This window comes from Acipenser ruthenus, chromosome 8 (assembly GCF_902713425.1).
Source record: "Acipenser ruthenus chromosome 8, fAciRut3.2 maternal haplotype, whole genome shotgun sequence".
Classification (NCBI taxonomy): Eukaryota; Metazoa; Chordata; class Actinopteri; order Acipenseriformes; family Acipenseridae; genus Acipenser; species Acipenser ruthenus.
Genome location: NC_081196.1, coordinates 48,779,445 through 48,795,259, shown reverse-complemented (window position 1 = coordinate 48,795,259; position 15,815 = coordinate 48,779,445). Strand labels below are relative to the sequence as shown.

Genomic DNA, 15,815 nt, shown 5'->3' with positions numbered 1-15,815 from the left:
TGGATGCTGTGAAACAGTTTTTGTAAGCCTGTATTCATTAATTATGCATGTCTCGATAAAGCCAATATGCTTATGCTTATTTCCCTCATTGTCAGTAATATGTATTTATTTATATATGTCTCGAGAAAGCCAATAGGTTTGTTTCCTTCATTGTCATAGCAAAGTGGGGGTGGGTTGTCCCTGGAGAGCATAAACACTCACATATGCAGGTCACCCAGGCCAACAATGTTAATACAATCACTGTGACACGTGGCAAGTCTGATATACAGAGTTATCATGTTAATCTATTAAAAAACATTCATACCCATTGATAAATTATTGATCAATACATAGTAACCCACCATGATGATCACAAGCTGATACCAATGAAATGGTTTAGTTATGATGGCACAGGTTGATGCAACATAAATGAGGTGATCTCTAGAGCAAACAGAGGAATCAAGATTGGCTTGTGTCTGCAATTGTCATGGGAAATGGGTTTGTGTCCATTGAAAAAAGTGTTTTATTTTTTATTCAATTACACATTCACTGAAGTTTAGTTACAAGTTTATAGATATGCAGTATGGATTATTTTGTATGTCCACCACTAGCCTTCCAATGTTGTGCTCATATCCTACAGTATGAATAATGCATCACCTAGCATTTTAGCATTGAGATATACTTTTTTTTTTAAACTATATGAACATAATTTAGATATTTTATTTAACATCATGTAATCAAAGAAAACCATAATATGTTTTTCTACTTTTAATAACAACATGCCAAAAGATGGTGTGCATTTAAAATGACACACCAATATTATATTGCCAAAATAATAATGCTGTTAGGCCTAATCAAAAAGATGAATGTATACAGGTAGCCTATCTATGATGTTAAATATGACTGCTAACTAGATGGTAACTTTACAAGTAAAGTTGTGGGGCTTGCTTTATTGGGAAAGTGGTCAAAGTAGCTGATTTGTGTCAAAAGTCAGATTGTTTACTAATTGTCTCATGCTTAGAATGTGCTAGAATTTGATATTTCTCAAAGTTCTATGACAGTTAATTCAACAGTGGGAAGTAGCCTACTGAAAGAAGCTGATGCGTTTACAGCTGTACCTCTTGATTGGTAGATGCCATTCCTGTTTTGATTTCATATTTGAATAGCTGAGAAGTAGAGGAAGATTTCTTTTGCTCTAAGTATTTGTCTAACTTGTTGGGAAAGTGGTCAAAATGGCAGTTTATAAAAGTTAGAGAAAATTGAGTTGGTGCGGTTACTAAAACAGGTGTACCTCTTGATTGGTAAAAGTTATTTGTTTTGATTTCAGATTTGAATAGCAGAGAAGTAGAGGAAGATTCCATATACTCTAACTTTTTGTCTTGCTTGTTGGGAAAGTGGTCAAAGTAGCTGATTTGTGTCAAAAGTTACATCATTGACAGTAAACAGAATGTTGGAAGTCTGGGAGTTTTTAAACAATGGGGAGCTTTAGAACGTTGAAAAAAATCCCATCAAAGTGAATGAAGATGGACAAAAAAGGACAAAAAGCTTAATAGTTTAAAAAGTATAGCAGACATCAAAAAGTTGTATACAAGCACACTATTCCAGACCAGTCTACACGTTTTAAAGTTTGAACGGCGTTTGTAGCTTAAACGGTGCAAGAGGAGTAGCGTGCCAAAAAATAATAAGAAGTAGTATGTCGAAGATTTAAAGTGGGGACTCTTGCTTCGCAAGCCCCACTAATAATGTGAAAAGTACAGTATATAGCATGTCTTACAAACAAACTTGCTTTTGGTCCGGAATACTATTTCTTTAAATATGTCACTGCAAAGCCATGATTTTTTTTTATTTATTTTTTTAAACTTCGTAGCACCTTAAAATCAGACCCAGGCACACAAATTTGAAGTTTTTAATAGCACTTCTGTGCTGTTTTATTAATTACAGAAACCAAAGCCCAAAAAGAACAAAAAAAACAAAACAAAACCTAACTCCATTCTTGGAGCGCTAACTAAACTGTTCAGAAACCTAACTAACAACCTGGACGACTAAGCTGTTTACCAGTTACAAAACTATTCCTACACATAACCACAACACACAAACGGTTTAAACAGTACCTTTTTCTTACTGACCCCCTCTAGCCTTCACACTGACTGCAGACTGCCCAGAACAAGCATTTGTCCTTGTTTAAATACCTGCCTGCTAATTGCAGGCAGGTGGCATTCATTTTATTATTAGAGACAGGTGTACCCCATCCTGGCTCCCTCCAGTGGCATTCTGGGGGATGCAGCCTTTTGGCCCCTCTTTGACTACATCTTTTCTCCTTCCTCCCCCGGTCTGTTACAACTTAAAGGTTTGCTTTGCTCTTCATTGCATTAGGGGAAACTGTATACAGTACATGCCCACATTCATCAGACTTTAGTGCTAAGTCAGATATAAAAGTGTAACCCTCTTCTGCTCAAGCTTTAATGCCACTCCTCCTCTGGTCCTTACTGCCTGACTTTGTACCCTGTAAACTGGAACACTGCCATTAATTCCCAACTTCTGGCAAAGTTTCTCGAATGACACCCATAGATCCAAGTCCAGACTCGGGACCAACATCTAGTTCTCTCAGCAAGTGACAACAAAGCATATTGGTACCAATTCAAGGGTTAAGCTTGATGATACTAAACTTACCACGAAATCAATTAAATTCCTATCTTTGCTTCATTCATCAGTTATCTGCATGCACCAAGCTTAATCAAAGCGCAATCCTATTTTACTGGTATTCACAGTAGTGCACTTGCTTACAGTATAATGATCAGTACAAAAGGATACTATTTAACTCAGTTTATATGCCCAGCGTTAGTTGAATCAAGGAGATCACAGAGATGGATATCATTATAACTAAGCTAACAGCAATCAACACAAGCCAGTTACAGATAAACTCTTAAATAGACCAGCTCAGTACTGTACTGGAGATTTGCATAACTGATACCTTGACATTTAGCTCATAATGATCTGCATAGTAAATATATGGTAGCTACATTCATGCAGGTTTCTGGTAATGACTCATTGCCAAGCAGACAAGTCTGCACATGTTAAATAACTACACACAGTTACTGACACATATTATAAGTAAGTTGAAAGTGATCAATAACACAGTTCAGCTCATTAGGACCTCTATACTGTAGGCTGATGTTGTGTCAATTACTTGTTTTTGTTAATGCCATGGGAATCGACTCAAACGCATACATTTGTTTTCAAAAGTAACCCATACACAGGAAGTAATAATTCCTCATTAGGTTGACACCATGCAATGTGTTTACAGTAATTATAAACTTAGTTATGTACCATGTAAACAACACAGGTCAATAACGTTATCCCTAGGCACATAATAATTGAACAGTCAGGAATGTGCTACATATTTAGTGAGCATATCCCTTAAATTGTGTTGTCACAATGTGCAGCAGTACTGATGTGTGTGCTCATTGTTGCTTCATCCGAATGTTAATAATGCTAACGCTAGCCTTAACCAGCACATCTAAAAAATCCTAAACTTAAATAACAATTTCACTTCATTTGCATTCATGACACTCCTATAAAGGCTAGAAAACATGTGAATTGTCCTTGATAATTACTTTGACAACCAACATAACTTAATCCTAATCTTAAAGCCTCTCTCAAACAGCAAATTTACTATGTTGTCCCCTAGTGGTACAAATTAAATAATCTATCCATCCATTACCATTAACCGCTTACTCCTTTACAGGGTTGCGGTGAGCCAGAGCCTAACCCAGCATACACAGGGCGCAAGGCGAGACTACACCCTGGACAGGACGCCAGTCCATCGCAGGGCACCACACACACTCACTCACACAGAAGGCAATTTAGAGTGACCAATCAACCTGGACAGCATGTCTTTGGACTGTGGGAGGAAACCGGTTTACCCGGAGAAAACCCACGCGAACACGGGGAGAACATGCAAACTCCACACAGACAGTACCCTAGGCCGGATTCAGACCTAGGACCCTGGCGCTGTGAGGCAGCAGCGCTAAACACTACGCCACCGTGCCACCCCAAATTAAATAATTCTCAGTAAGACACCTCAACTGCAAACAAAGATGTGTGAAAATGGAACCAAGATGAAAAAAATATATTCGTCTTAGCAGTCAAGCATAGGCTTGTTTGGGACGCATTCATTTATAGGTCCCTTAATTTGAAGGTGTTCTCAGGCCTGTAAACTGTTGTAACTGGATGGTTGGACTCTGATCTGTCAGATGGCACTCCTTGAAGAGTACACAGTTTACACACCTTGGTCTTTAGTTTTTCACCCCATTAGTGTCTCACACTTCCTGACACGCAAGAGCAAGAGCTGGTGCAAAGAACGAGTTACAATTTAGTGATTGGGTTGGACGGCCCCATACCGAATCCATGGTATTGTTCTTTTTTTAAGTTCAGCATTGTTTGACTTTCACGTGGTAAGTAGTGGGAGTACACTTATCATAAGCATGTCATTCTTGTAACCCTACTATAACTGTGCTGTACCTGCTTTTGTTATGACTGAAAACTTGCCGTACATACCTGGTGTTGTTAGCCATCCCTCCTAACCCATATCATGTTGAGTGAAAGACCCTATTTATCTTTTATTTCCTCGTGCTTCATGTCATGGCAGTGTTCTGTTTACATGCTTTTGCTGCTATATCAGTTAAAACTCAAGTCAGCTTTGCCTAGATATGGCATACATGAAACTGAAGAAAGTCCTAGTTGCCTGCTTTTATAAAACGTGATTGCAGGTAAAAGATGGATCTTTGCGTCCAAAAAACTTAGCATCCTGGTTTTCACAGGGACAGCACTAGGGTTTCTAGGGCCCTGGCAGTATTATATATTAAGATTACACTGAAACACGCTGCAACATATAATGGGAATCTTATTAGAATGTGAAAGAATGCAAAGAACGGATAAAACTACCATAAAGGTGAGACTCATTAGGAAGGAAGGAGAAAGCCTTTCAGTGATTTTCTCAGCTAATGCGTAAAGGGAGTGGGTTGTGAGGCACGGTGTTGGCAATGCATTCATCTGCAAAAGAATAACAGATCCGCGCAACCATATGCTAATCGGTGCTTCCATTTAAACAGCAAATGCAGAACACCCATGCCCCCTTTTTTTCTCTTCTGGGCTAATTGCCGCTTTAGACGACTCTGTTGTAAATTAGGCCCTGCATTGTTTCCTTTTTTTGCAAATTGCTTTCAGCCACCTTGCACACATATTGGTCTCGATTTTGAGTCACTTGTCGAGCATATGCATCGGGTCTCAGTGTTATCTAACCCCCCTATCTGGGACAAAGCCCTCTTACAGGCCCCCCTCCCCTAGCTGTGGTTATGGAAGCCTAGGACCCCTGCTGGGACTAACAAGGCATCCCGCTATGGGGAAGCAGGCAAGGTCAATGCCGACGGACCTAGGCATCTGTAGACACGACACGCTCCCTTCCCTTATTTTTCCACTCTTGTGGCCATTGTTAGGCCCCCACTGACCAGCTGCCTCTGATCACTGGGCCAAAACAGACAGCAAGGAAAAAAGGGGGGAACACACAGATGCCATTCAAGCCAGATTAAATGGCTAAAATGAGCCACGCCTCAGGACAATGGTTTCGTAAAAGGGAACCAGCGATCAATGCTGTGGGTTCCCATTCAGAATTGCTTTTTAAAAAAGGAATAGGAGGTGTCGCTTATGGTAAAACTACCCAGCTCGGCACCCAGCACTGCCATCCCAGCTTGTCCTTTCTTTATCAATAGACAGACTGTTCTTAGCCATTTTTTTCCACAAGAGACGGCTTTGATCTGGAAATTAGGCATTGAGGAATCAACCAAAAAGCTTAGCTCTCACCATAGGCCCAAGCCAAAGTAACTGAGCTATAGGGATGTAGCTGTACTTTGTTTGATAGGCCTTGTCTTTGGTGTAAACTCAAGACTTGCTTCCTTTCCAGACTACAACCATAGGGAATCATATTTTCTTCTTATCTACAATGTTCATCATGTTGTTTATTCTACCACTCAAGTCTATAATCATATTCACCCAATACAAACAGAAATAGTTTACAAGTAGCTGGGATGACAATTATCAAAACATTTTGATGACTATCATGTCAGCAGTGTGGAGTAGTGGTTAGGGCTCTGGACTCTTGACCGGAGGGTTGTGGGTTCAATCCCCAGTGGGGGACACTGCTGTTGTACCCTTGAGCAAGGTACTTTACCTAGATTGCTCCAGTAAAAACCCAACTGTATAAATGGGTAATTGTATGTAAAAATAATGTGATATATGTATAATGTGAAATAATATATAATGTGATATGTTGTAACATTTGTAAGTCGGCCTGGATAAGGGCGTCTGCTAAGAAATAAATAATAATAATAATAATCATGTCACCCAAGTCATAGGACTTGATTCCCCATGCTGACTAAAGATCCTGGTATCCCTAAACATAATTATCCCAGCTTCAAATACATGCAATCCTTAGCACAGGTCCCCGAATAGTATCCAATACTAGACATGCAAAACAACATGGTGTGACATTTGTTCTTCATTTTAGCCTTTAAAATAGTTTTCTGCCATTCTCATCACCCTGGTCGACTTTGTTTAAATAGATTTTTTTTCAGATATCCTCCTGTTTTACTATTTGTATACCTACAATGTTACATGTTTTAGTTTATTTATCCTTTGGTGTGCCATATTGTATATGTAATTCAGTTTCGGACACAGAAACATAGTTCATAATTATGTTAAAGTAATTATATAATTTAGAAGAAAAAGAAAACAGATGGTGACTCATCCTGCAATTCGAAGGATTTTCTCCAAACCCTACAAGTGGTTGGGAAAATAAGAAAATGTGCTGTCAACTTCTGGATTTCTTATCGCCCCCACAGTCTTTCCTTTATAAACAGACACTTGACCTGATGTTGTGGACGGCCTAATCCGCTGATCAGCATGCCAGGGAGTCGCACGCTACTCCCGGCCTAGTGGTAGGGGAGATTGTCTGAAGCACTTGGAGTAATACACTGAGGCCTGGGCCTATTGTCAGGCCACCCCTAAACTCAATTTAACCAAGAAAAAATCAAGAGACAGAAAAGTGAGATGTGGGGCTGGATTTTATGTATTATGCAGCTAATGAAACACTCTATTATACAATTGTGTGAAGTGAGAGAAAGAGAGAAAATCCTCCAACATCCATCCTCCCAGGCCTGGACACAGGTTAAAGCTTTACACATGAAGTCAAACAAAGGGATGAATGGCCTGACTTTGGAATGGGAAGGCTTTTCGAAACAGCTTGGCACACAAACAGTTAGCCCTTGTGTTTGGACCTGGATTGAAGGCTCCAGGTCCCTCAAATCCACAGATTTGTCATGACAAATTGGCTGGCCTTGAGAATGTTTGCTGAGGCCTTTGGAGAAAAAGATCCTGTTCCATCAGGATTTACACAGCCAAGCAGGCTGAGGGGTTCAGGAGCATGTCACTCATATCGGGAAATATCCTATTACACAGAGATCTCCTTGAATGTAAAGACTGTTTAGTAAGTAAGCTCCTATATATAGGAAACTTAACAATTTGGCTAAAAATATAAGAATTGTGTATGTTGTGCTAGGATTTTGACATCCTTCAACCCCCAACTGCTTTGTCATTGCAGGTAGAGGAGGACATTGATGACTGAGCAGAGATCTAGCAGTTTAGGTTCTCTAGACCTGATCTCTTACCACCATCTGATGCACCTATTGTTAGCCCTGACCCATGTGGAGACATTCCCCAATGCATGGTTGTGTCCAGTGCAAGAGGCATGCCTGCATGGGGGTGAGCTGAGGTATTAACATGTCCTGGGTGGAAGTGGGGATCCTTTTGTTATTAGGTGGCAGGAAATGGACAACGTGCTGATGTTTACTCTAATTAAACCCTTTGACCGTTGGTAGTGTTGCGTGGCACCATATGAACTCCGATTCCTGTCCGGCATCCTTCTAAACTAAACTATGACTAATCCCATTTATTATACTTTGCCCCCTGGGGCCTGGGCCTTTGAGACAGAGCTTGTGGCAGACCTGGAGATCCTGAGGGTGGGAGGTCCAGGAAACCTCTTCAGGACAAGAGTTAATTTGCAGCTAGTTTGTCCCTGCAGGAGGTAGCCAACTGATGCACCGAGCTTCTGGCAGCTACTGCAGTGTTACCCAGTTAACCAGCCTATTAATGAGTGTTTAATTAAAGTTAGAAAACAGGAATGCAAAAGTTAGAAACCATAAAATGTATACTCTTCCTCTCTCAAATGTGCCTTCCCACTCTTGAAAATAGAGGGGTAAGATATTAATGCTGCAGCTGTAAAAATCTGTTATGTTAATATGAGTTGTTTTTGCAAATAAGGCAGCCCTTACTCAGTTCTGAGTCAGTACTGTAGTTTGAAGTAGACACAGTAAGTAGGTTCTGGAGATAAGCTGGAACTTTTACAATTATTTTCTTTAAATAAGCATGCACCAGTAATTAAGGTCTGGTACTCAAAAAAAGCACAATTCATCAGTCCCTATACGTCACAATGGTGAGTTCTATTTTAATGATATAAACAGTGATGAGTCCTATAAGGCGCTCCATTAGTTAATTTGCATCTTGCACAACTAATTGGTATGAAGTGTCCGATTCAAGCTAGTGGGCCCAGTCAACAATAGGACAATACCGATTGCATACCAAGGCTAAAAACTTATTTAGTGATAGTTTTTATAAGTATGTGGTCAAAGAAATTTTGTTAAAAAAAAAAAAAAAAACATACACATGAGAAATATAAGTGCAGCATTTATTTTCTATTTTTCCTACCTTAGAAAAATAAAAAGCAAACCCATCTTGAATGAAAGTAACAAGAGTTAATGTTTGTTTAACAAGGGAACAAGGCTGCATGTAGTGCAATATGCGCATAGCTTCACTGAAGGTGAATATTTGCGTTGCGAGCGGGAGTGAGTAGGAGGGGGGTGTTATTATCTGTAAACCCCCTGCGTGTCTCATCAGGAGTGTGGACGTTTTCAGCTAGGTCTGGGACTTCTGAAGACAAAAAGTAATCAGCCTGTCAGTTAGGACCTGAAAGGGAGGAGGTTGGCATTGAGAGGCAGGATGCAGCCCCTCTTGCTACATGCCTTTCTTTTCTTTTTTTTCCTCTTTCTGAAAGAAAGATGGCACCTCTGAAGTGCCACTACTGGATTCCCTTCTCCATTACCTGTGGCTTTAATTAACATCTGAAGTCTCTTTGTACTCAGGCTGATGATGCCAGCATTGCTCATTGAATTCTGAACAACCTCCCTCTTCCTGGCTTGTAATCAAGTTCCTTTTCAATGAGGCCTACACAGCCTGGAGTTTGTCTTCTCCCTAATCCCTGTGTTTTACAGCACAAGGTGGAACACAATAGCCAGCTCTTCTAGCCTCTCTGATCTTGATACTGCTTGACGCGTCCAGCCCCTCTTTCAGGGTTAGCCCATCAAGTACGAGCTACTTTGGCATATTTCACATCAGATTACTCTCCACAAGTGTCCTTCAGGTAGCTCAGCGACAGTGCTGGACAAAAAAAAAAGTAAAGGACAGAGTCTGGAGAAGTATTGGAGAGAAAAAGGGAAACAGATGGAGGGAGAGAGGCTTTCAAATGCATTGTGTACACCTTGAAAAATAAATTGATCTTACTAATTAAAGGGCCAGTTAACTAGCTTACACCCATGCAGTGCTAGTTTCATTGTTTGGAGAAAAATAAAAGAAGAGACAGATTTTCAGAAACAGTTTTTTTTAATCAGAATGGGACAATATCTAATAGTTCAAATAACTTCCGAAAAACACTTTCTGCACATTTTCAAAGTAAACCTCAATTATGCTACTTGCGACCGATATACTGTATATCAATGTAATTGTGAATGATGTGAATAGCAGTCAGCTGGTACCAACATTGTTCATTGCACATTATTTAGTGTTATTAATTGTCAATATTGATTACAGAATACTAGAGTACTGGTTAATTGCTTGTTTTGGCTGCTATTTTAAGGAGCACTAACCAAGGTTTTAAATCAATTTCCTTATTTCTTAATAATATTAGCTATATTAGCTCTGCCCCCATTTTTCTTTTGTTGAAGATTTTTGTATTCATTGCTCGTATTTTATAATTCAATTTGGAAAATGCTGCTGTTTTTTGGTTCCTAATTTCTTCATGTACTGCAGTTCAAACTCACTCTCCCAGCAACCCACCTCAGGATGTAGGTCGACAAGCTTTGACCCGAGTTGAGCGAGACAAAATGCTTGACGGCCATTCGTGAACCGACGCAATAACAAACAGCCACGCCTGCGTGAAGGTTTCACTTCCACAAGGAACATTTCTGTTTAGCCATATTTTTGTTGACTGAGACATAGCATGAGCCAGATTGCAGCAGGGATGTAGAAAAATTGGCTCTAATCAACATTTGGCCCGATGGTTCAATCCAGAGAAGCTTCGATGGAAGACAGTTTTCTGCTGACACCTGCTGATAATGTTAGGAAATGCAACAGATTGCTTTCGTTCCAAACCAGAAAAGAGCTTGTGATAAACCAGCTTGTGATACAGACATTGTAAGTAACATTGAGAGTTAATATGCTTTATTCTCACATGAATCTGAATATATACATATCAGCACTTCTGAACAATTTATTTTAAGTTTTTGCATTTTTCTATTTAATGTTTGCTGTATTACGTTTAATTTGACTCAGAACTTCATTAAAAAAAGATCGGTAAAAACAAACTTGTGTAATTTAATTAAAACATTATTTATCAAAACCTCTTTAAATTAAACGTGACAGACACCTCAAAATCTTAAGCGTTCCCTCATCCTTTTAAAAACAGTTGACCGATTTGCTGAATTTCATTTTACTTTTTGTATTTTACTTTGAGTCCAGCATACTTCTTATTCGTATTCTTAAAGGTGTAAAGAGCTGCTTTTACTTAGACACAATATGGGATAAAGGGGTTCTGTAAACCTGGTTTTGAATGAGTGCAGCAAATACATTTCATGTGTAGATTCAATTCCATAAAATGTGAGAATACCTTCAGGATAATCCAAGTACACACCTATTACAGGAAAATACCTGCCTGAGCACTGTTCGGTCCTATTTCCATGAAGTGCATAAAAACCAGTGCTCCATTGAAGACCCCATGAGCTTCTATCAGATCCCAAAAGAACCCCCTTTCTTGCTATTTTTTTATATGTCATTCCAAGTTTTAGATTTCCCTGGATTGTAGCCTCCCAGTAATAGCAGCCCTTGTTCAAACCTTCACGACACATCACTTGACAACAGCTTAAAAACCTCTCTGGGTGGGTAGGATGAGGTTGTAAATGTGGCTCTGTGTTTGTCACCTCTCTGTTATCTTGAGAAACCCAGAGATATTCATGTGCTGTGTTTGGATCCAGTTTAGGTTTACAGTCATCTGGTGAAAAAAAAAACATATATTCATGACTTGTATACAAATATCCTATCAAACAGGTTTAAAAACAAGAAGATACATGAATGTGGCCCTTTAGGACCATTTAGGAAGCTTTATAGATGTACAGAGTATAACATGCTATTTGTTGAGCAAGGTATACAAATGCACAGAAGCCATAGGACCTACAATGTAATGTTGAATCCAACGTATTGAATGATATACTGTATATGCATTGCTGTGGAGTGTCAAAGCTGATGGACTCACAGTATGGTATCTTATGCAACATTGTGAAGTTTCAGTGCAATCCGGCATTCTAAAATCTACTGTAGTTGTGACCAAATGGAAGTAAGCAGATAATAAATAAGTTGCAAAAACCCACTAGGCAAGAAGATAGTAACAGGCAGTATTGGCTATCAGGCAGGCTAGCCTGCTACAATACATTCAGTAGTTTGGTCACCATGGTTGAGCTGCTGCATAAGCCACTCATTACTGTGACTGATGCTAAGACACTGGACACAAGATTTGGCTCCTGTAGTTTAAGGGGTTTAAGCAATTACATATGTCTTAAGACGTGACTTATGCACACCATGTCATGTGTTTGACAACTTTATTATCAAAGTGTATTTTCAGTTTTTTGTTTTGTTTTCTGTTACTGGAATATCAGACTAAAATGTATCTTATTCAGATTTAATGGCATCTCTTCCAATATAGCTATATCTGGTAGGGGGGGCTGTTTGTTTTCATATTGGATTTAATGTTGTTTATTAGCAAACGTATTAATAATGAAAAACAACTGTTTGAAAGATCTATAGATATATTTTACATTTTTTGAAGTCCTTCCTTGTTTTTGGCTTCTGTTTCGGACTGGACGTACTGTTTACTTCAACCGTAAACATAACTCCTTCCCCTGTAACAGAGTTGTAATTAATTATTGTTCTTTCATACACAGGTGTGGCTAATATTTTCAAAGCAATCTACTGGTCTGGCAAACCTTTCCAAATTGTATTCACATGCTTGTTGCAGATGTCCAGCAGCTCCTTCTTTAGAGCAGAACCTCCTGAAAATGTAATTTCCTCATCTAGTTTCAAATCGACGGCAGGTAAATCCAGCAGTTCCTGTTTCAAAGACTTGCATTTCTGGATTCATACAAAAAAATCATGAACACACACACACACACACACACACACACAAAATTATTCTATTGAACTGTGCTTGTGAACATTTGATTAAAGCATTTAAGTATTTAAACCATATGTGACACAAGGTAGTATGATGAATATTGGGTGTTTGAGCACAATTTAGATTGTGAAAAGAAAAATCAATTATACTAGGTGTCAATGTGTTTTTAGACTCAGAGATAAGGTGTGTGTGCAAGGGGAGGGGGGGAGCTAGAGCCATCAAACGGGTTAAAAAACAAAGTGTTACTCTATAGAATATAAAAGGCAGTGTGTATATATATATATATAATATATATATATGTGTGTGTGTTACCTTTAATAGCTGGACACCATTGTCATTTTTCAGAGTCTTCTCAATATGGTCTATATTCTTTTCTAGTTTGGTGCATTTCTGTTCCAACCTTTTGAACTGTTCTTCTGCTTTTTTCAGTGCACGCCTCTCTTGACTGTCTATATCGTCAATCGCTTTCTTCTGGTATTGTTCAATGGCTTTGATGAAGTCAGCGAAATCATTTCCAACGTGTTCTTTCTCTTTGTCAGCGGAGATCTGATGTGTATAAACATTTTGGTTAGGTGAAGAATAAATGCCTTTTAAATGGTGTTTTGGTATTTAAAAAAAAAACATGATTACCTTTATTAACTCCATGCAACCTTTTACTTTGCTTATCTCGCTTTTCACCAAGTGCACATGGCTTTGGAGAGTTCTTTGTTTTCTGACCAGCTCTTGCTATAAAGAGAAATATTACAACTGTTAAATAAATATTATAAACCTAATAAAAAGTTGGACAGTGCCTCAGCCAATCAAGATGCAGCATTTCAAGTCATTTTCTACCAGTGAACGCCTGCTTTTGTAAACAAAAAGCCTGATTTCTGTGTTAACAAGCACTATCAATCTAATTTAACCCTTTAGGGTCTGAGACATTTTCACCTGTTTTTTTTACTGCTGTTAGATGTGTGCCTATAACTCTTTAACTATAAAAGGTTACAGGTACATGTCATACATGATCCAGAACTCCGCTGCCCGCCTGGTGTTTTCTCTCCTTCGCTTCTCCCATGCAACTCCACTACTCCGCTCACTCCACTGGCTCCCGATCACCGCTCGCATCCAGTTCAAGACTCTTGTACTAGCCTACAAATGCCTTGACCAGACTGCACCCAGCTACATCCAGACCCTCATCTCTCCCTACACCTCCACTCGACCTCTCCGCTCCGCCTGCACTAGAAGACTGGCTCTACCTCCTCTACGCTCCCCTGACTCCAGAGCCCGCTCCTTCTCCACACTCCCCGCAGTGGTGGAATGACCTTCCTACAGAGGTCAGGACTGCCCAGTCCCTGACCACATTCCGGCGCCTCCTCAAGACTCACCTCTTCAGAAAGCACCTGTAGAACTCCTCTGTTTTTCCCCTGGGACACATTTCACCCTTCCTTAAATGCGCTTTACTTGCTCTTTTCTGCCCCCTATGTTACTGCATTCAATCCTGTACTTCAGAGTACTGTAATCTGCCAAGTGTTTAATCTGTAGTATTTTGTATTTAATCATATCCTGATGTAACTATCACTGGCACTTATCTGCTGTATTATTGAATTGTATTTTGTCACACTTGTACTTGCTTGAACCAAAGTCATTGTATTTATCTTGCTCTTAATTGTATTATTACTTGTACTGTGATACTTAATGTATTTGCTTACGATTGTAAGTCGCCCTGGATAAGGGCGTCTGCTAAGAAAATAAATAATAATAATAATAAATACATGAAATAAATGTGCATACACTAGGCTTTCATTAAAAAAAAGTTATACAGATAACAAAAACCACAAAGAGACACTTTTTAGAAGAAAAAAAAAACATAATTTATTGTTTATAAAAAATATTTTAGCATGGCCAGCTCAAATCTGACAGTGTACAATGAAACTTCAAACATGTAAGGAACATGGAAAAAAATTGAACAAATTGGATAGCAAATAAGGGAACTATGGCCATATATACAAAAGAGACAAAAAAAACTGATTCATTGAAAATGTGCAAAAGAAAAAAAAAACATTCAAATTATTCGTCCCAGACACCCTGATCATGTGGTACAAGATGGGGCTGTTCACTGTGGCCTGAATGGCCAACAAGGTGGTTACCTGAGCTACATACCCCTAAAAGAGCTTTTGTACAGTGGTATCGGCGCTATGCTTTAGTGCGAGAGATCTCGGGTTCACACCCGCCCTCCGCCTGTGTGTGGATTGCCTGCCTGCGTTAACCGAGATCGCCACAATACAATGCTTTGGCCCAACCACCCCCTTAGGTTATTATCTGCCAGTTAGAGACCTCTACATCGCTCAATAATGCTTAAATATGTTCAACAGTATCCTACCTATGCTGAAGTAAAAGAAACATAAAGAGTATTTAATAGAAAAAACAAAAAAAACATAATGTTAGAAGAAACGGAAAACAGCAAAACTGTAAATGTTTATAAGGGTGGGGCTGGCATCATTGCAAAACGTAGCTGTGCAAATGCAGTAAATAAAAAAAGCTTCCACTTAAATACTAATACTATGTTAAATTACTTAAAATTACATTGAACATATGTTATTTACATACTTAGTGAATAAAGCTGTAAAATAGTTCTAAAGTAAGGCCAGTTCTATAAAAATCAACTGTTTATGCTAAGTGTTAATGTATTTTCTGTTTAGGAAATTACCTTCATTTTAGGTATTTCTTCTTCAATAGGAATCACATCATGGTGTTCATGCTCTTGAAATGCACACAAGGAGCACATGCAGGTCTGGTCTTTTCTGCAAAAAAGACTCACGGGTTCATTATGCTTGCTGCAGTGGTTTTGTTTGATACCCACTGGATCGTCCGGTGACTTTTTTATGTTCAGCGTTCTAGAGTTTGGGAAAATGAGTGATCCAAGGCATGAAACTGGTCTTCCCAAAGTTCCAGAGTTTAATTTGCCCATGGTCTTTGCCACTGTTTCTAAGACATGGTTAACTGCAAGTTCTGGTCTCTCAGAAAATGTCTTCATACAAACAGGACATGTGTTGTCTTTGTTGTCTGCTCGATCCCAAAATCTCTTTATGCAAGCAATGCAGAAATTGTGTCCACATGGAATAGTAACTGGATTCGAAAATATATCTAAACAGATTGGGCAAGTAAATTGTTCTGCCGCAGATTGATCCCCAGCAGTTGCCATTTTTGCAACAACAGCCAACAGTCTAAGTTATGTAGAGCATTAAAAAGG

The 15,815-nt window shown here is 39.1% G+C and overlaps 1 protein-coding gene across 2 annotated transcripts; it reads right to left on the bottom strand.

Moving 5' to 3' along the window:
* Positions 1–9,728: 9,728 nt before the first annotated feature.
* Positions 9,729–15,815, bottom strand: LOC117407017 (tripartite motif-containing protein 16-like protein). 2 transcript variants are annotated; one of them, XM_034011547.3, is made up of 6 exons: positions 15,273–15,813; positions 13,217–13,312; positions 12,899–13,132; positions 12,399–12,543; positions 12,231–12,314; positions 9,729–11,410 (listed from the first exon to the last, which is right to left on the bottom strand). In XM_034011547.3, exons 1-6 carry the CDS (start codon positions 15,765–15,767, stop codon positions 10,902–10,904), a joined length of 1,563 nt encoding a protein of 520 aa, XP_033867438.3. In that variant the 5' UTR covers positions 15,768–15,813; the 3' UTR covers positions 9,729–10,901. The 2 variants fall into 2 exon arrangements, with proteins under 2 accessions (XP_033867438.3, XP_058885114.1); XM_059029131.1 differs by lacking the exons at positions 9,729–11,410; positions 12,231–12,314 and having other exon boundaries at positions 12,326–12,543; positions 15,273–15,815.